At 46.1% G+C, this 18,963-nt stretch overlaps 11 protein-coding genes across 11 annotated transcripts; 3 read left to right on the plus strand and 8 right to left on the minus strand.

The window, feature by feature from the left end:
- Positions 1 to 100: 100 nt before the first annotated feature.
- On the plus strand, positions 101 to 2,049 carry VTP01DRAFT_6204 (uncharacterized protein; the record flags this gene model as incomplete). Its single annotated transcript, XM_069385080.1, has 9 exons — positions 101 to 250; positions 309 to 431; positions 486 to 635; positions 696 to 843; positions 916 to 1,111; positions 1,177 to 1,423; positions 1,495 to 1,557; positions 1,615 to 1,666; positions 1,721 to 2,049. 9 exons carry the CDS (start codon positions 101 to 103, stop codon positions 2,047 to 2,049), a joined length of 1,458 nt encoding a protein of 485 aa, XP_069242577.1.
- Positions 2,050 to 2,516: 467 nt separating this feature from the next.
- Positions 2,517 to 4,496, minus strand: VTP01DRAFT_6205 (uncharacterized protein; the record flags this gene model as incomplete). The annotated part of the gene is made up of 7 exons (XM_069385081.1): positions 2,517 to 2,669; positions 2,740 to 3,318; positions 3,382 to 3,747; positions 3,813 to 3,938; positions 3,998 to 4,078; positions 4,145 to 4,291; positions 4,362 to 4,496. The coding sequence occupies 7 exons, from the start codon at positions 4,494 to 4,496 to the stop codon at positions 2,517 to 2,519; spliced, it is 1,587 nt and encodes a 528-aa protein (XP_069242578.1).
- A 372-nt stretch (positions 4,497 to 4,868) lies between these two features.
- VTP01DRAFT_6206 (uncharacterized protein) lies at positions 4,869 to 5,201 on the minus strand (the record flags this gene model as incomplete). Its single annotated transcript, XM_069385082.1, has 2 exons — positions 4,869 to 4,915; positions 5,030 to 5,201. 2 exons carry the CDS (start codon positions 5,199 to 5,201, stop codon positions 4,869 to 4,871), a joined length of 219 nt encoding a protein of 72 aa, XP_069242579.1.
- Positions 5,202 to 5,432: 231 nt separating this feature from the next.
- VTP01DRAFT_6207 (uncharacterized protein) lies at positions 5,433 to 7,632 on the minus strand (the record flags this gene model as incomplete). Its single annotated transcript, XM_069385083.1, has 4 exons — positions 5,433 to 5,909; positions 5,983 to 7,209; positions 7,264 to 7,454; positions 7,509 to 7,632. 4 exons carry the CDS (start codon positions 7,630 to 7,632, stop codon positions 5,433 to 5,435), a joined length of 2,019 nt encoding a protein of 672 aa, XP_069242580.1.
- Positions 7,633 to 8,249: 617 nt separating this feature from the next.
- Positions 8,250 to 8,580, plus strand: VTP01DRAFT_6208 (uncharacterized protein; the record flags this gene model as incomplete). The annotated part of the gene is made up of 2 exons (XM_069385084.1): positions 8,250 to 8,365; positions 8,463 to 8,580. The coding sequence occupies 2 exons, from the start codon at positions 8,250 to 8,252 to the stop codon at positions 8,578 to 8,580; spliced, it is 234 nt and encodes a 77-aa protein (XP_069242581.1).
- Positions 8,581 to 9,026: 446 nt separating this feature from the next.
- VTP01DRAFT_6209 (uncharacterized protein) lies at positions 9,027 to 9,892 on the minus strand (the record flags this gene model as incomplete). Its single annotated transcript, XM_069385085.1, has 3 exons — positions 9,027 to 9,304; positions 9,384 to 9,761; positions 9,832 to 9,892. 3 exons carry the CDS (start codon positions 9,890 to 9,892, stop codon positions 9,027 to 9,029), a joined length of 717 nt encoding a protein of 238 aa, XP_069242582.1.
- Positions 9,893 to 10,877: 985 nt separating this feature from the next.
- Positions 10,878 to 13,037, minus strand: VTP01DRAFT_6210 (uncharacterized protein; the record flags this gene model as incomplete). The annotated part of the gene is made up of 5 exons (XM_069385087.1): positions 10,878 to 11,671; positions 11,734 to 12,336; positions 12,397 to 12,615; positions 12,685 to 12,828; positions 12,896 to 13,037. The coding sequence occupies 5 exons, from the start codon at positions 13,035 to 13,037 to the stop codon at positions 10,878 to 10,880; spliced, it is 1,902 nt and encodes a 633-aa protein (XP_069242583.1).
- A 521-nt stretch (positions 13,038 to 13,558) lies between these two features.
- Positions 13,559 to 14,346, minus strand: VTP01DRAFT_6211 (uncharacterized protein; the record flags this gene model as incomplete). Its single annotated transcript, XM_069385088.1, has 4 exons — positions 13,559 to 13,773; positions 14,051 to 14,098; positions 14,159 to 14,273; positions 14,344 to 14,346. 4 exons carry the CDS (start codon positions 14,344 to 14,346, stop codon positions 13,559 to 13,561), a joined length of 381 nt encoding a protein of 126 aa, XP_069242584.1.
- Positions 14,347 to 14,496: 150 nt separating this feature from the next.
- VTP01DRAFT_6212 (uncharacterized protein) lies at positions 14,497 to 15,668 on the minus strand (the record flags this gene model as incomplete). Its single annotated transcript, XM_069385089.1, has 4 exons — positions 14,497 to 14,630; positions 14,705 to 15,098; positions 15,173 to 15,540; positions 15,602 to 15,668. 4 exons carry the CDS (start codon positions 15,666 to 15,668, stop codon positions 14,497 to 14,499), a joined length of 963 nt encoding a protein of 320 aa, XP_069242585.1.
- A 159-nt stretch (positions 15,669 to 15,827) lies between these two features.
- VTP01DRAFT_6213 (uncharacterized protein) lies at positions 15,828 to 17,897 on the minus strand (the record flags this gene model as incomplete). Its single annotated transcript, XM_069385090.1, has 1 exon — positions 15,828 to 17,897. The coding sequence occupies one exon, from the start codon at positions 17,895 to 17,897 to the stop codon at positions 15,828 to 15,830; it is 2,070 nt and encodes a 689-aa protein (XP_069242586.1).
- Positions 17,898 to 18,085: 188 nt separating this feature from the next.
- VTP01DRAFT_6214 (uncharacterized protein) lies at positions 18,086 to 18,940 on the plus strand (the record flags this gene model as incomplete). The annotated part of the gene is made up of 2 exons (XM_069385091.1): positions 18,086 to 18,294; positions 18,370 to 18,940. 2 exons carry the CDS (start codon positions 18,086 to 18,088, stop codon positions 18,938 to 18,940), a joined length of 780 nt encoding a protein of 259 aa, XP_069242587.1.
- Between the last annotated feature and the right edge of the window lie 23 nt (positions 18,941 to 18,963).

Raw genomic sequence — 18,963 nt, forward strand, 5'->3', positions numbered from 1 at the left:
ATGTGCAAAGACAAGTCTTGCACCCTGCAGGCCCCCCACCTCCGCAGTTTCTAGCCTGGGAACTTCCAGCTCAGCGGGCATTTGTTGCCAACAAACGCACATGCAATATGAGTCAAACGATCCGACCGATCGCGTAAAGAAACTCAAGCAAAAACGGAAGGAACTAAAAAAGCAACGAAGACGACGCGCTGCTGCTGCTGCTGCTGCTGCTGCTTCCAAGGATAAACAAGTCTCCCGCGATCAGTTGCCTGTGAGCGTTCTAAACAACTCGAGCATCTATCGCTGCAGGAAATTGACGGAATGAAAAGCAGGATAAGCGTAACCACATTGATGAGGAAGAACCTGTTGACGATCACGTAGCAAAAACATATTTTCAACATGTATTTGATCGGTTCAGCGTAGAGTCGCATCAAGAACCGGTGGAGGACTTGGTATATATATAGATCTTTTTCTTCCCTTTGGATGCGAATTAATATTCTCTTCAGCACAAGTCAGCTCCAGTATCCGTCGAGAAGAATGACAGAGATATGCAAAATGAAGGCGTGGAGCCAGTATCTCGAAAAAAGTTAAAACGAATGATGCGTTTTACGGTTGAGGAGCTGAAACAACTGGCGAAATTGCCCGAAGTGGTCGAGGTGACGATCGAAGAATTCACTGGCAGCCTCGATCTATCACTGAATAACGAACATATCTAGGCTTGGGATGCAAATGCGCCGGACCCAGCGTTGCTTTTGGCACTCAAAAGTTATCGAAATACGGTTCCTGTACCTGCGCATTGGAAAAATAAGCGTCCTTATTTAGAGAGGCGGCGAGTACCTGAAAAACCTGCTTTCGAGTTGCCAGGTTAGACTTTGCCAGACCAGCAGAAAATTTCTGGTTCTCATTCGTTGCATTGTTTCTCCTTGCATATGACAGATTTTATAAAGCGGACTGGTATATCCGAAATACGAGATGCAATTAGAGAGAAGGAAGCGGCAGCAGCCCGAGGAAGAGCCAAACGTAGAGCTCGATTGAATCCAAAGCTGGGAAAAATGGACCTTGATTACCAAAAGCTCTACGAAGCATTCTTTGTCTATCAGACTCGGCCCAAGTTGACTATCCACGGTGACATGTATGATTGAGACTGTTGGTAATTTCGAGAAATATTGCTGCTAACCAGTATCAATTATTGAGTAGATATCACGAGGGAAAGGAGCATATGGATGCATGGAAAAATCGAAAACCTGGTGAATTGTCGGATTCTTTAAAGTCAGCATTGGGTATCACAGCAGATATGCCACCTCCTTGGTTGTATGCAATGCAAAGATACGGTCCTCCGCCCAGCTATCCGTTTCTCAAAATACCAGGCGTGAATGCACCCATTCCTGCAGGTGCAGAGTGGGGTTACCACCGTGGAGGCTGGGGATGCCCACCCGTTGATATCGTAGGTGTATACTTGCAAGGTGTAAGAGCTTGGAAATGGTTTCTGAGGCATTTACCCTTTTCTCTCTCTAGTTTAACCGTCCACTATACGGCGATGTATTTGGAGTGTTGCAGCAGGAACAAGATACTATTCAGGTAAAAATGATGGGTCGCGATGTAAGCTGCGTAGATCCTCAATTGACTGGAACCCAGGCAGCAGCCGAGGTTGATAGAACATTGTGGGGTGAAATCGAGTTCGACCTTGGTGAGATTCCTATAAACGAATATGTGTGTTATATGCTAACAATCTTTTGTGCAGTACACCCTGTCGGTGAGGATATTACTCCAGAGCAGAGCGATGATGATGAAAGCATGGATATGAACGAGGTTGGAGAAGACACGGATATGGAAAATGACGATCATGGCAAGGAAGAAGAAATCGTAGAGATCGAGATACCAGGCAGCATTGAGCTGCGCAAGGATACTCGAAAAGCAGACCATGACGGCAACAACGACGCGGACGAGAAGGATTATGAAAACAGTGAAAACAGCCCCATGTCGCCACGAACACTCTACAAAATCCTTAAACCCAAGCCTACTACAATCCGTGGATTTATGGGTTCACAGCATACTTACACTGGAATGTGACATACTGCTTACACCACCTATTCTTTTATCTCTAGTTTTATCAGTATCAATAAAACAACTTTGCGTGCTTCTTATGAAGTAATTGAACTGAAGGAAGAATCAGGCACTTTAAAGTGATCAAGATTGCCTCCAGCGTAACGTAACAATGGAATTCAGAGATGTTTGATTATTAAAAGTGCTGTTGCCTTGTTTATCGATCTGTCTCCACTTCTTAACCTCGTAGCAGGTTCTGTTATGCTGTAGCTGCCGTTGGAATGACATGTCGGCTTCCACCCATTGTAGCCATATATAAATTGGCTCACCAGAATACACGCTCGTGTTCAAATAAAATGTACAAAACATTTCGAAAATCACGCACGATCTTTTATTCGAAAATCCAAAATGAAGCATCTTTACATGTATGTATAAGCATAAATGGCTTACAAAAGAAAAGTATGATGTGACACTTTTTCTAGATATCATGGCTTCTACACTGCGCGCTTCTTGACGATAAATTCGCCCGTAGGCATCTTGTTGGTATCGTCGGTAGGGAATGTGATACCTCCTTTGTTAGAGATTTCGTACTGACGGATGAAAAAGGATACAATTGTCTTTACTTCCTGCAGGGCGAACCAACGACCCTGTAAAGAACAAGATCCAGATGAGTCTCTCGTTTTTCTTGCGTTGCACAGTATAACAAAATTTACATACCGGACAGGCATGCTTTCCTAGACCAAAGATAAGGTAATCATCGCCGATCTTGGTAGACTGACGATCTTGCAAGTCTGCATATCGGAAAGGCTGGAAATCGCTGTGACTACCCGACTCGTCGTGCTGCATCTTCTCGTCTCTATGGTTGTAGTATGTGTTGATCTGAACGTATTCACCAGGCTTGATCACAACGCCGTTGCTAAGCGTAAAGTTGGTTTTACCCAGGTATCTGTGTGGCAACGTTAAGAAATCGTTTCGCAAACGAAGCGATTCGCGGCACAAGCTGTCCAACTTTGGAAGGCTGCGAATAACGTCAAATGTGAACAGAGAAACTGGATCATCCGTAGACTTTACAACGTCTTCGCCGAGGTGTTCAGAAAGAACATGGTTCTGCTCTTCCAAAAGCTCTGTGATCAATTCTGGATGCTGCAAAAGACGATACATGACGACAGTCGAGTTCTCGCTGGTCGTATGGATGGATGCGAAAATGAGGACAATGATCCATTCTGTCAATTCTAGAATAAGATCCTCGCCAGGTGAGCATGTTGAATCTTCAATGAGATCTTGCAGGATATCTCTCTATTTTCATTATCATCGTCAATAAAATTTAACGAGTATATGTTTCAAAAGCCTGAGACTTACCGGCCGCTCCCATCCAGGTTTTTTACAGTTAGCCAGTCGTTCTTCGACCTCTGGTTTCAATGCATTGTAAAGCTGGCTTCTATGTCTCTTTACTGCTTTGGAGAATTTGCCGATGCACCATTGTCGCCAGCTGTTGAGCGTAGAAAAGTATTCAAAGAATAGACTCTCGTTTGCAAGCTCTGCGCCGCATTCCAGCGTCATGTTCTTGAAGGACTCGATAAGCTTTTCGTTCTTAACAAGGTTTTCGCCCACAAAGATGGACGCAGCTGCGTTGGCAATCATGTGTTGCATGATCGGATAGACGTGTGGCAAGACTTTTTCGGTCTGCGATAGATCACCGAGTTCTTCCAACTCTGCTTTTTTCAGCTAGTCGACAGCAAAGTTCAATTAGGAAATGCCTGCTGTAAAAATCGTCGACACGCAATACTTACTTGTCGAACTACACGAGGAGTATATGGTCTCATGTTATTATGTAGATGCTTCAGGACAATTTGACGCAGGCCTGAACTTTCTGCGTGACCTTCTGGGATACCCAACAGGGAGTTCAAGTCAAATCTCTATAAACGCTCCAATGTCAGTGTATTTGCTCAATCGTACGGTGCCGCATATAACTTGCCTTGTTGGTACCGTGAATAAAGTTGAAATCGTTATTGAGGAAGATCTCGCGAACATAAGGACCAGAAACAATAGTCATCACCTGATAACACGATGCGGTCAACATTTCATGTTGGTGGATCAAAAAGTATCAAAAAGTATAATTTACCTCGCCGAAAATATGGGCACGGAATACTGGACCGAGCTCTTTTGTCCATTTTTCCATGAATGCCTGAGGATTCTTTCGATATTCGACGCTTGATCCAACAAAAGGCAAAGTGTACGGAACGGTTTTGCAGCCACGATTGTCGAAAGCCTACAAATAACGCACAAGTGGTCAATCTGCGTACAATCTTCCTTTCAATAAACCGTAGTTTATTATATACCTTTTGTACGAGGGAATACAATGCTCCCGCTGTCACAACGGTCGCTGTCGCTGCAGCGATAGAAACCATCGTTTCACGGCGCTGAAGCTGGCTAGGGATTTGCCAATTCTCAAAATATTTCACGATCTGCTCCATTGAAGCACAAATTTGAATAGTCCAGAAGAATAATATATAATAAGAATAGGCAGTTTATATAGTTTTTCTACCTTCTAATAATTATTTCGGCACCACGTTGAGCCGATCAACGAGAGAAATATTGAGCTTTCGGCACGAACTCGGTCTGAGGTTTCATTGGCTGCCCGGTGAACGATCCGCTCTCCTTAGATTGACAGCCTACCGGGCACTGCCTCCGAGATCGGCGTAGACTGCTAATGTCTTAAAAGATTTTTCTGCTGCCCCCACCGTCGAGTGATGTTTTCGTCTTATACCCGTCTATTTGCTTGAATCAAGAATCCACCGGCGAAAAAAGTTCACAACTCGTGGGAAACGTGGTATATTAAGAGAGTCCTAGTACCGGATGTCAGAAGCTGCTCTTGCAGCTTCTGCAAATTTCCCTATAGAACGTTTAAACAGATATATACGCTCCAACAGCTGTTGCAGTCAATAACAGCATAGATAGTATTGACGACTTCGTTGTTATTATTATTATTACTATGATCAATACATACTGTGACGCAATGATAATGACAAAAGCATAGAATTATTGATCAAATCGAATAATAAAGTCGCGGTAGTAGCGGTCTTAAAACCATACCAGACGACAACAATAACAAGTTCGAGCTCAACATGGGTTTCCTGGTTCGAATCCAGGCCGCGACAATTCTTTTGCTGTGTCGTCATCCTGATTGTTTTTTGAGAGTAACACATAAAGGTTTGAGTAATCCACCCATTTGATCTTTCATGCAAACCTAAAAATTTGGGAACCCGATGATCCCGTCCCAATACCCAGGCACGCTCAACACAACGTTCATTTAGGGTATGCTTCATCATGCTTTATGGGAAAATGAATTATAAAGAGAAAGAGAAAGACAGGATGCTATACAGGAAAGACATTTGATGATTACATGGAAATTATGCCCTACTACGCTTGGCTTTTGGTTTAAATGACATTTCACGGCCACCCATGGCTGTTCGCGATACACGGTTGCGTTCAGTCTTGCGCTGGAATTCGGCAGATCGTATTCGTGATCCAAACGATTTTTGGCTTTCATTTTTACCAACGACTCGTCCACCTTCAGTGCCCATGCGCATCGTAGGCGCCTTCTTTTTGTCCTTTCGTTGTTGTTGTTGTTGTTGCTGCTGCTGCTGCGTTGCTGGCTTGCTGCGCAGGCTCTTGATAATCTTCTTTCTATCCCGCACATGCAATCCACGTTCCTTACGAATTTTAGAAACGATATCGTCTTCACTGTCGCTGTCACCAGACATGCGCTCGCTATCGTCTGAATCCACATCTTCACCATTCTCTTCCTCATGCACTTCGGCCTCCTCCATCTCCTCGTCTTCTTCTTCTTCTTCATCGTCAGAATCTGCGTGTCTCTGTGTCTTATTCTATTCGAGCAAGCGAGGAATGTTAGCTATATACTGCCCCTACATGTTCATCAGCTCTTCTGTCTTCTATTACCTTTGTAGGATGCAAGAGCTGGTACTCTTTGGAATCTTGATCGACCTCAAAGTCTGGATCTGCAAACATATCCTTGAAACGATCGTCGGACAATACATCCGCCTTTGCCTTCTTCTTCTTGCTGCCCTTCTCTTCCATGAGCTGCTTGGCAAGTTCCTTATTGACGGCGGGCAGTTTGGACTTGACCTGGATGCGGGATCCACGCTCCTTTTCGATCTTTTCACGGACTGCCTTGGCCTTGTATTCCTCGTATGCGAATGGATCGGAAACCAATCTGGCCTTTTCATACAAGCGCAAGTCGACAAAGAAACCATGCATGTACGCTTTGAGAAGGTTGGTTCCCAAAAGGTTGTCCAAGCCCAGTGCAGAAAGCTCCTTGCGCGTGACAAACTTGTAATCGTCGTACACATCACGGTTTGGATTTTCTTCCATTTCTTCTGTAATGTTGTCCAAGAACGATGCCCAGCGAGGAGCCGGACCAAGCTGTGGAATGTAGTAGGCGCCCATTTCGATACCTTCCTGAGCTGTAAAAATCAATCCACTGTTCTCCACCAAGCATACATCGTTGATATCTGTTTCTGGTTCCACAGAAGTGAAATGCTTGCCAGTTTGACGATCCCAGATTTTGATGATCTTGCAGTCAGAAACGACGACTTTGTCGCCTCCTGCGGGCGAGTTGTGAAAAAGAATTGATTTGATAGGGAATCCGTATTGATGGTCCTTGATAGTCGTGGGGACGCTTGATCGCAAATCATACAGGAGTGTATGGCCGGTGTTTGTACCGACACCCATTGTCAAACCATCTGTGCGGAACTGAAGAGCTGTAACTTGCAATGGATCGCTGGTAATATCTGAAAACGAGCTTTGGGGCAGTGGCAAATCTGTAAGCAAGCCGACACGGGACTTCGATCGAGGATCCCACAATTCCACAGTTCCATTCGCAGTACCGAATCCAAACAATTGATGTGCAGGGTTGATTTCGATGCAGTTGATACCTTCGGTCGCATCAGTCTGAATAGAGGTAACAAATCGACCCATTTCCAAGTTCATTCGATACACTTCTTCGCCAGACGCACTGACGAGCAAATCGCACGATGGATAGTGATATGCCAAATCTCGTCCATATTTCGGTATACGTGTACGGTAATGGATGCCGCCTTGTGTATGGAACTCGATTGAACGATCATTCTGCAAAAGTACTGTCTTTGTCCAGTCGTCCGACAGGATCTAAAAAATCTCGGTAAGCAATCGTTTTTCTACTAAATTCGTGCATCATCGTACCTCAAAGTTGACATTTTCTGCGTCTGTGTGGCGCTCAAACTTCATTGACACTTCTGCGTACTCGAATACTCGCATTTGCGGTTTGTAGGTACCGGTGGCAACGGCGAACTTGCCATCGCGAGTTGTCTTGATTCTGTTCGACGCCTCTGGGAATTCAAAGTTCTGGATCAATTCCACCCGCGTTTGATACTCTACAGAGCGTGTGAGAAAGCCTTAAAGGGACTTGATCTATATCCTTGTCTTACCAAGATCTCTCTTCAGAGCCTTCTTCTTTTTACGGACGAGCCAATCGGGAATGGATCGAGATCCAAGACCTCCCGATACGGTGTATACTTTTACATTGTTAGCAGTGGTGACTGGCAAGACCATTTTGAAAAGTTGTGCAAGCCGAAGTCCCAAGCAAAAGGTGCAAGCTTTAATTTTCCCAACATGCAGAGAGCAGCGCCAAAAGTCAGCCGAGACCTTCGTGGCTTGGTTTCAGGAACTGCTGCTGCTGTCAAAATGGGCCACGACTGTCTGAGAGAGGCGTCTTTGTTTCCTGCAGCTGACGTACTCCAACACCGCTATTCCACAACGCGATCTCTAGAGGACGAACAAGTTCATTTCATGTACTCTTTACAGTAGCATATCTAATGATACGAAGGTCAACCACGACTACTGTTTCACCCTCTCAGCTTGTTTGTCAAATACTTGAAAAAGCTTGCCACCTCAGTCAAAATCGTGCTACCACTCTTTGACACGCTTTGTCTTTTTCAACCTCTATCTTCAGTGCTTCGATCAATTTGACGAATCTATTCGCGCATACGACCATGTATATGCTCTGTTGTTAGGCGCACTGGAGCAATGATATAGAGTCATTGCCTGTTTGGCTGTGGAAGCAAGAGCATCCATATGCTTCTGAACGTGAGAAACGATTGCTGGAAACGGCAAAATTCATTCTTGCACCTCAAACAATTCACGAATCCAAAGCCGAGAGAAAAGATTGGATGCAAAATGTGATTTGCATATTTGAATCATTCGGCAACCAAACTGGTTTGCTCGAATTTGAATGGTGCGAACAACGAACAAAGCAGCACATTTTGCCTGCGACCAACAACAAGACGTGAGTAATACCGAGCGCAAGATTTTGCGATGGCCTTGGTTTTTACACCAATGGCAAAGAGCGTATACCAATGGAATGCGCTAACAAAGATATTCAGCATAAGTCATGACGCCTCGAAGCAAATCAGCGCATCAATACTAAATTTCGATATGCTAGTATGCTTTATGATCGAGCTAGTGGAGCCATTCCATCCAGCGACTCTGTACGAAGCATGACTTTTCACTATGGATGTCATGTTAATCTTTAACAGATATTCTTCCATTGATAGCAAGGTTGAAATATTGTTTTCTCTCGGAAAACCTCTATCTATTTTATAATATTTTGCTCTGCTTGTACGTAAAAGAAGGATTTATCATCAAAGTACATACATGAACCACAAGTTCCATTGAGTGATATGGAGCTTTTAAGTGACAAAAAATTTTCCGCGTCTGAATCTTCTTTAACTTCGCCTATTAGGGGCTTATGCCTGACCTGTTAGGCAGTGAGCGCGGACGGGGCGATGGAGATCTATTATCCTTTTCAGAAAGAAAAAAAAAAAAAAAAAAAAAAAAAAAGAAAAGAAAAATGAATTACAAGAAAAATGATGACGGTGATGATGATGATATGGATATTTCAAATAGACTTTATGTATTCATATATATACGACTACTCTGTGGTGTAATTACATGTATGCAACGTATGCCAGGAGCAAGGAGGATGCTACGATAGCAACCATTTCGGGTGCGCGAACCAGGGCAGATGCAGCGCTTGGCTGAAGCGAAGCAGCAGGTGCAGAGGGTCCATTGCTTGAAGGCAGCAAGGGTGCTGCTGAGGAGGACACCAAGGATGAGGGAGCCGCCGAGGCGCTCGAGTAGAGAGACGGGGTGGCGTAGGATGAAGAAGCAGCAGCAGAGAAGGAAGCAGAAGAATCAAAACCGGATGCAGAGAAGGAAGCAGAAGCTGAAAAAGGAAAGGAATGGAAGCGAGGAATTGACGGTCAAGAAAAGCACATTTTTCATTCACAACCATAAACACTTACCAGCATCGCTTGCGGATGGTGTGCTGGTCTCGTAACCAGAGGCTGCAGAGTCTGTAGCGGATGCGCTGACCAATGTAGACCACCAGTTGATATCGGGTGTAGATGTCGCGGGCCCGGGCAAGTCGGTAGCTGCACCGGCAGATTCCCCTGCTCCAGCAGAGGCGGCAGCAGAGGCGGCAGCAGAGGCGGTAGCAGTGGCTGCATCCGTGGCCGAGGCGGAATCGGCGGCGTCGCCGCTCGTCTCGGCATCGTCAGTTCCTTCTGATGGAGCGTCAGAGTCCGCAGCCGAGGGCGAGGATGTTGCAGAGGGTTCATCGGCTGCGGCGGCGCCGCTACCGCTGGCAGCAAGAGACTGTTGAGCGTCTTGACCCTCTTCAGCTAAATCAATTGTCCAGCTGGAGTTAGGAGCTCGGAAACATGCATCAAGCCATTGTTATCTTCCATTTACCTTGAGCGGCAACAACCGCCAGTAAACCCAAAGTGAAAAGAATTGATCCTTGCAACTTCATCTTAGCGTGTGTGTGTATATAAAAGAGAGACTAAAAGTGTTTTACAAAGAAATGATCTCCAGTCGCAGACCCTTTTTCTCGGTATTTATATCTTTTTTTCTCCTACATTGACCACATTTGAACAAGATTCGCACTAAATAAAGATCGCCGTAACAGAGTGAGTGAGTCTCTGTGTGTCTGCGTGCACCCGGTTTTACTTGTTCCTCCTTTCGTTCCCCTGACTTAAGGAGTTTTGGGGAGACATGATCTGGAACAAGGTACACTGCTGAACAACATTTTAGAGTGAGCTTTTTTGCAGGCGGGCGCCGTCGCCGTCGATCCCACACGGTCTATTGGCTGCAGGAACGCTGCTCCTTGCTGGAAATGCTTCGCCACATGCACCATTTCTTTATCCTCTTATTTCTCTCTGCGTGTGTTGCTGTGCGTTTCCCTCCAACAACAACAAACAGGTGCTGCATTTTAAGCTGTACTATTTCTGGAAACAAGTTGGTTTTTCTTTCTTCTTTCAACATGTTTCCAAGTACATCATGTATGTACAATGCTGCGTATGCACAGCAGACTACATCCAAAGACAACGGGTTTCCACAATGGATCAGCAAAGAATTGCATAAATATCGGATAGTGATAAATGTTGAAGTCTCGAGAATTCAATGGCAGCGTAAATCATGTCGTCAAGATCTGGATGTGCAAGCTTTTCATTATCGTCCTTTCTGAGGGCATATATGCGGGTGTTGATCCATAAGTTTCTTCTTTTTTTCAGGGGAGGAGAGTATTGTAAAAAAAAAAGATATATCGAACGACGGATTTGCAAGGAAAGATGTGGAAAAACCATCGCATAAAATACATGATAGAGAAGAGGTGAAAATTTATACATAGAATAAAAAGGGAAAAGGGTTCCATTTTGGATAAAAGGAAATGGATGCTTTAAGGGAGATGGGGGTTTCGGTGGGGGGCATAGCACATAGTTTAGTGTATGTAATACTAATCATGATGGTCTGGGCCCAGTAGACGTAGCAATTTTCCAGGTTTCCTTGTCGGTATTCTTTGGGGATATAATCGGCGACATCAAGAATGGATTGGTCGATAGATCGCGCTGGCGCTCTGCTTCCTGTTCCTCCCGTTGCAGCTTCTCTGCAAGGATCCGGTCCTGCTCAAGCTGTTCGATCTCTCTCCAAATACGATCCAGTTCGTCTGGGTCGACTTGGCTGTCGCTGTCGCCGTCCTCGTCGTCGCTGATGTCTTGCTCGGCAAAGCGGCTGGACGTCGAGAAACTGAGCGCAGAACTTGAAGAATCTGCACGGCTGAAATAATCCGGGCGATTATTGTTGCCGTAACTGCTGTGCAGCTGAGGTGTGCTAGGGTCCGTCTTCCAAGATCGATTCAAGAGGTGGCCCCACTCGGACATGATCGATTCGTCCTGCATCATCCTTTCCTCCGTGGCTCTATCATCTTCTTCTTCCTCGAGGGACTGCTGCTCCTGTCCATCTGCACTGGTATCTTGCTCCTCCTGCTCTTCATCTTTTGCCTGCATATCCTCAGCAGCAGCAGCAGCAACAACATTGCCCACTGGCAGCTTGTGCGGTGGAGGAGAAGGGGGTGGCCCTGCTTTGTTGTTGGTGGTAGTGTTGGTGAATGTCGAAGAACATGCAGCAATTCCGCTCACAACGAGTCCGCCTTGGAGCATTCTTCCTAGTGTCATGTATTGGTACAACATATAAACTACAACCAATGCAGCCAGCCCACCAACGACGTTGACTGCAGAAGAAGAGGGAGGATTCACTAGCAATGTAAAACCTTGGGTAAGCCAAAAATTGAACTACCACGCTGGTAGATATACTTACACGAGGAAGAAGACTCGACATTTTCGGTGGTGGGACACGGTGAGGGTAACGGGATGGAATGTTCTGGTACGTTTTCGTCGTCGTCGTCGATCGATTCTTTCCTGATATCCTTAATAGCAGAAATAGCAGTGTAGGGAGTCTTGACATCTGTTCCGGAGTCAATCAATTCATTGTCGTCGTCGTCGCCACCGCGGCGTCGGCGCACACTGTTGGCTCGCCGCACTCGATCCATATCAATAGGTGGCACTTTGGTCTCGGCGCCTTCAGCGGCAGCAATAACGGTGATGCCTTCATCGTTATCATCGTTTGTATCTTTAGCATTTTGGACGGTGAAAAGGGCCTGAAACTCGATCAGAAATTCAATGACACGCTGCGAGATCTTGTAATGGACAGGCGTGTTGTGTGAAGGATGGCTGAGTATGCCTGGACAAAAGACCGCAGCAAGGTTGCTTGCATCCATCCGGGTATCATCAACGTGTCGAGAGAACAAGTTCAGCATATCAAGCAAATAGAGCAAAAGGTGCTGGTGGGGTGTGGGCAGTTTCTGTATCAGATCCTGATATGCACGGACACGTTCTTCGATTGAACCGTAGGCATGATCGTCTACATAAATGGTCAGTTACATAGATACTCTAACAACTGGAGATAAAATGTGATACTTGCTCATGACGTCTCGGAACGGTTGATAATACTCGTGGGTGATGACAGGATTTGGGAGCTGATTGAGGTATCGGCGGAGAAGAGTGGCGGCATCATGCACTGTGTAGTTTGTCCAATCAACGTGCTCGCCGTACATCTGGGTCGGCTGGTCAAATGTTTCCTGAAGTGTAGCGATACGCTTGCAGCTGCCTTGCAATCGAAATATGCCTTCGGTGTGAAGCGCTGTATTGCATAAATGTGTCAGCAGCAGGAATAGACAAAGCAAGGGTACCAGAGGGAGATAGGACTTGCCATTTTCTTTCAAGTAACGACCTGTTTTGGCCACTACAGTCGGGATCGATCCGGCTTGCTGATACGCCACAGCGTTCTCGCTTTCGTAATTGATCTTGGACTGTGCGTACTCGATTGACACGACAAGAGGCACGCCAAAAACACCTACCAAACAATGCCATAAGTAAACAAGAAGATCGCTGGTTTTGCGCGAATGAGAACATAAACGTACGTCCTTTGTATTCTGGTGAGATCTTTCGGATGCCTCCGGCTGCAACCTTACGTTTTAGCCAGGCGCTGAAGGATCGACGTTTTGACAGCTTCGGATTGTTGCTGGTGGCGCTGGTGGTGGTACGCGGTTGAGCCTTCGCCATCCGGAGATATAGTTGTGCAAGTGAAGAAAAGCAAGACAAGACAAGAAGATGACACGAAAATGGTCGTCCTTATAAATCAATCTCTCGTCACGGACCAAACCATATTTGCCCATCGGCATCGACGATTGAAAAAAGAAAATTAAAGTCTAAACTGTTACACACAGGATAGGGCAATGACGTCTAGATCCAAATAGGGTAACAAAAGCCAAGCCAAATCCTACATGACGCATACATTGATTGCTGCCCATTGAAAATAACAATAATAATAGTACTGTAGTAATGAGTTGCTTTTATTGTATTTACACTGACATGCAAAAAAGTTTTTTCTTTCTCCAGCCAGTGCATCATTCAACCATTGAAAAATATGTTAAGAAAAAAGATAAAAGGTCTCAGCACCGACACGGTTCATCAAGAAAAACAAGGTACGATATGGGATCTACAAGTGATGATGAAAATGTACAAAGGTATGCAGAGACTGTTTGGAGAAAAAAGAACACAAAGAAAGCGAGTGTTTTTCTTTTTTAGATCATGAGCTTTTCGATCTGGTTCTTGATCGAAAGGATCTGGGGCTTCAAGTCGGATGCCTCGTTGGAGGTGACAGAAGCAGAGATGACAGCGCGGGAGACACCGCAGGCACGGCCGAGAGCGGTCTTGGAGGGAACAAAGACGTAAGGGACGTTCTTGTCTTCGCACAGCAAGGGAAGGTGAAGCAAAATTTCCAAAGGTTCGGCATCAGCTGTAAGTGAAAAGATACATGTTAGCATACATCATGCAAGAGCTTCAAAGCCTCGCGACGCATATGCAGAAAGAAGAAAGGAAAAAGAGCGCTTTGCGAGTGTTCCTAGTCAGTAAGACTAATCGGTTAAAGCATCCATGGTAGCTGTTGTCATGCAATAAGGGCAAATTTTCATCCTTGAGGAACGCTCGCAATTCGTCTCTCTCTCTGTCTCTTTCTTTCTTTCCTTTCGAATACGCTGCGCCGCGCCATCCTCTTTCAAAGTTTTTCAACTTACCGGCCATGACGATGAATTCAGAAATGCCACGGTTCAAGGTTTTTGTAGCTAAACGAAAACATTTGCTGTTAGCTACCATTTACAATCGTAAGTATTCGTCTCTCTCACCTTCGTTGGCACCCTTCTTGAGCTGCTTGTAATGGGAGGCTTGCTGGACCAAGTCCAAGATTTGGTTGGTCAAAGCAGCGTCAGCGAGAGGGAAGGCTTTGGGATTAGGAGTGGACTACAGAACCAAGTTCTGTTAGGATACTTTTACACCGAGTAAACAAAGAGAAACTACACATTGCACATACCATGAGGAATCTGAGAGAAGCAACCAAAGAGGAGAAAAATCGACGAATTTCCAAAAGATTTTTTTATTTCAGCGCAAAAAAGCTCAAGCCACTGACTTCCTTCTCTATTATCCCCGTTTCTACTTCTGACTTTTTATACAGCCAGCGCTGTTGTTACTGCTTGTCCTTGATAATGATGCTATCTTTCTTTGCAGCGTACTCGGTCCAGCTACCGTCGTAAACGGCAACCTTCTTGGCACCTACTCTCTCAAGAGCAAAGTATAGGAGAGATGCGGTGATACCGCTTCCTAGATAAACGGGAATGAATTAGATCACAACCAATTGCACCAAAAAAAAAAGGTCAGGAAGAACGTATTTTTACCACAGCTTGTTACGATCTGCTTGTCGAGGTCGATCCCTTGGAATAGCTTGCTGAGTTCATCGTCGCTCAAAAGCTGGCCATCTCGGATCACTTTATTAAAAGGGAAACTGATGGATCCCGGCATATGTCCCGAGCTTAATCCTGGGCGTGGCTCCGGTGCGTCGCCAGTGAACCGTTCTCGTGATCGAGCATCGAGCACTTGCATATCTTGGCCGCCTGACTTTGCATTGGCGAGCATGGCAGCGTAGTCGCGTACCAGATCCTTGTTCAGGGTTGGTACGTTGTACGTGGCAGGTTTAACAGGCTTCGGGTCACCGGACTCGATAGGCCGTTTCTCGCTCTCCCATTTGGGTAGACCTCCATTCAATACAGACACTTGCTTGTGCCCAAAGACCTAGGATATATATATAATATATTCTCTTTTTAGCAACCGTCCATCTTTCTTTTCCCATCGACTTTAGTTATTACCTTGAAAGTCCAATAGACACGGGTAGCAGAGGTGAATCCTGTAGAATCATACACGACCACGGCGTCGTCGTTGGATATGCCCAATCGGCCCACAGCGTCTGCGAATGCTTCGGCTGTAGGCAGCATATGTGGCAAATCGACCGTCTTGTCCTTAATTTCATCGATACCGAAGAAACGTGCTCCTGAAATACGCTTCTCGAGGTACTCCTTGTACGGGTCGCGGTTCGCGTTTGGCATGTGCCACGAACCATCGAGGACCTTGACATTGTCGAGACGTGACGCCAGCTCCTCTGTCGTAATTAAGCTGCTCATTGCTCTGCGTGCCGTTGTTGTTGTTGTTGTTGTTGTTGTTCTTGTTGTTGCCAAAGCTGCACTGTGCGTTAGCAAGTTCTTAAGGTTGTCGCAAGCTTCATCGTCCTCTTAGTTTACCAGCTCGAGCAGTAACAGTAGTTTGAACCGGTCGGACCGCGCCGTTAGCAAGAAGGCAACGCTGCATTGATGATATACAGATAGAAAGAAATAGCGGATCGCTGCTGTTGAACGCGACACAAGATGGAAAATTCGCAATCTTTGGGTTACATTGCATAACAACATTTTTACCAGGATTTGTTATTATTATTATTTTATTTTATTTACTATAAGCAGTACCGTTACTTTAGAATCGAATAGGGCGATCGAGAGGAGGAGATGGTTTTCCAGGTAATGGCTGCTGTTGCTGATGTATGCTTGCCAAGCTACTCTTGCGCGGCCGTTCAAAGTAAACTGTGGGTGGATGATGGTGGTGATGTGTGTAGCCTGAAGTACTCATGATTGTGCCGGATTTGGACATTTTAGGGATGGGCGATGAAAAAGAATGATAAGAATCTGAAGCAGCAGCAGCAGTCGTAGACGATTTAGACGTTGCTAGGCGTCTCAATGTGGAGGAAGAGCCGACCAAAGTGGTGCTGCTTTGAGCCGTCAAAAGTGGTGATGGTATACTTTCGTCAGAGTCATGGCTAGGTATTCTTCGTACAAATATATCCTCGTGCGATCGTCGCACTACTGGCATGCTCGGATCCGGTACGTCCACCGTTGCACCCGCCGCGGCGATCATGGATTGCTGCTGCTGCAACAGCTTTTTTGCATTAATCATGACCCGCAGTGCACGGACCTGCAACGCTGTTCGGTTTGTCAAGGCCGCGGTCTCGTAAATCATACTCGCTGTTGATATCGTCAGGATTTGATGCAACGCATGTGTCGCCAATTGTACAAGTCTAGGCATGTTGTACATGTCTGCCAAAAGTAAAAGTCGGGATAATATATGTGGTTGCGCCTGATTCGCAGTTATCAAATGATCTGTGTAGATGAATTGGAGGAATGCTAAAGTCACTGCATAGTTCTCGGGGAAGGATAGTATCTTGTATTCAGAGCTGGTTGCATGTTTCCGCTTCGAATTGTCTTCTATCACCATCTGCGCAAATTGAGGCCATCGGTCTGACAATATAGCCGAATTGGCCGGTATTGATTTGCGGTCGGCTGTGACAATCTCGACATCGGCGATGCTTGGCTCGTTCAGCATTGATAAGCCCAACTCCTGGGCTACCGGCGCGCATGTCGGTTGCGGGTAAGCATAGATGCCAAAGGCTTCCATGTCCACGCAGGCAATGTGGTCAAAGTTAACCTGTCTTCTGTTGTAATCCTCTAATAAATCCCGGTCTCGATGTCCCAAGATGTAGAATTTCTGCTGGTCTTCACCAAGCACGCTCCTGCTCCAGGAGCCCGAGGTAAAGATACTGCCGGTATCGATGCGTGTCCACACGAGATTTGCAAGATTGAGCGCCCAAACATGGAAAGCGCGGTGTGAAGGTGTCAAATAAGTGCCTGTTAGTATCATGTGATGGCCTAAAAGGTGGCCCATTGGAAATCGTAAACCCGGTGGCATAGCTGCACCGGACATTTCATTGGAATGATTGCGGTGTCCTGTATGCTGTGCCGATCGCAAGGGATGGAACATTTGCAGATCCCGTACAACCTCTGCAAAGTTATAGTTTGAATAGACGCAGATAGGTAGATCTTTATCCGTCAAGGTTGAACCCTCCATTGTGTCTTGATTGAGCAAAGCGCCGGCTGCCAGAGTCGGATCGCTGGGAGATGGACTGCAAATGACTGATCGATAAGCGCCGTACTGGCCTTCGAGGTTGCACGCTTGTATCCACGTAAACGAGTTTAAATCCATCACATTTATCTCTTTAATGTATTGGTTGGCCATATCTTGCCCGCCCATGACAACAAGCTTATCTTGAACGGCAACTGCCAAATGCGCGTATCGGGGTTGCGGCTTGAAGATACTCGGTGCAGTTACCGGGTAAACCCAGTCAAGCGTCGTGAGGTCAAGCATACACACATCGTCCAATGCGCATAAGTCCTGAGAGTTTGGAGAATAGCTCATGCCGCCAAAGATAACCATGTAATTCTTGTGAACACTGGCAGTGTGGAAGTAGCGAGGTTGCGGTGGCGGCGAGGGCGACTCTGGCGGAGTCACATGCTGCCTCCACTCGTAGGTCGTCAAGTCGAGGATGAAGAGACAGTTTGTCATTTGCCGGGACGAGACTAAGCGTCCGCCAAAGACATACAAGTGGTTGCCCGAGACGATTGTGGAGGCACCGACCAGCGGTGGTGGGATATCGCCTGTCGTAGGCCGTATTTCGGTTGTCAGATCGGCAATCGACTGCACTCCAGGGCTCATGACGGACGGCAAAACGGTTGAGTAAGGGTTGTGCCCAAAGGAGTGAGTGGGGTTGGAAAGGGAAGAGCCTGGAAAAGAAGAAAGGGAGTTTTCTTTTTTTTACCAGCTATAGAGTATCGGGGAGTAAGCTCTGTGCTCTCAAAACCCTGTTTTCTTGTGTGACACACGGCGTTCTCATCATCTGGCCCATGCTGACCTTTGGCTACAACAGCGACCACCCTGATGACAAGTACAGATCCCTCGATCTGTATCTGCCAGAGGCGGCAGACAGACAAACGCCTCTGCTTGTCTTCATCCACGGCGGTGCTTGGCGTTCAGAAGACAAGCAAGATCACGCTTCGCTGGCTGATCAGCTCGTTCAGCGCGGCCGGTTTGCCGTCGCAGTTCCCAACTACCGGTAGGGGCGCGCTCTTTCTTACTCCACACGCATTACCCCGAAAAATATGCTAAGCGGAAACTATCAAATTATTAGTTTAAGTCTAAAGACAGCCGCTGATAAACCTCCAGAGGTGCAACATCCAACGCACATACTCGATATTCAGCAATGTTTACGCTTTCTGACCGAAACTCCACCTTGTTCGTCATACAACCCTGAGGAAATTTTCCTCATAGGCCACTCTGCAGGTGCACACATTGCTATGATGCTTACACTCGACCCAGCATTTGCCAAATTGTCTGCCATCCGCGGCGTTATACCAGCAGATGGCATTTTTGATATACCGTTGCTGCTCAAGGATTATCCCGATTACGCCGATTTTATCCACCAGGCGTTTGGCGACGATGCTTCCAAGTTTGCGGACGCGTCTCCAACGACGAAAACTGCATATCCTATTCCTCCCATTCGCGTCGTGCACAGCCTCGAGGACGAGCTTGTCAACCTTGCTCAGGCTGAAGCTATGGTTGAACATTTGAAAAAGATACCGCAGACTAGAGTGGAATTAGACACATCCGTAAAAGGCAAACACCACGAAATGGTGCATGGCTCAGATTTTGTAGACTCCATTGTAGATTTTGTCAAAGCGCACCAAATTTACCAAATTTGAAAATAAAATGCCAAGCTGAACGC

This window comes from Rhizomucor pusillus, assembly GCF_041956525.1.
Source record: "Rhizomucor pusillus strain CBS 183.67 unplaced genomic scaffold VTP01scaffold_3, whole genome shotgun sequence".
Taxonomy (NCBI): Eukaryota; Fungi; Mucoromycota; class Mucoromycetes; order Mucorales; family Lichtheimiaceae; genus Rhizomucor; species Rhizomucor pusillus.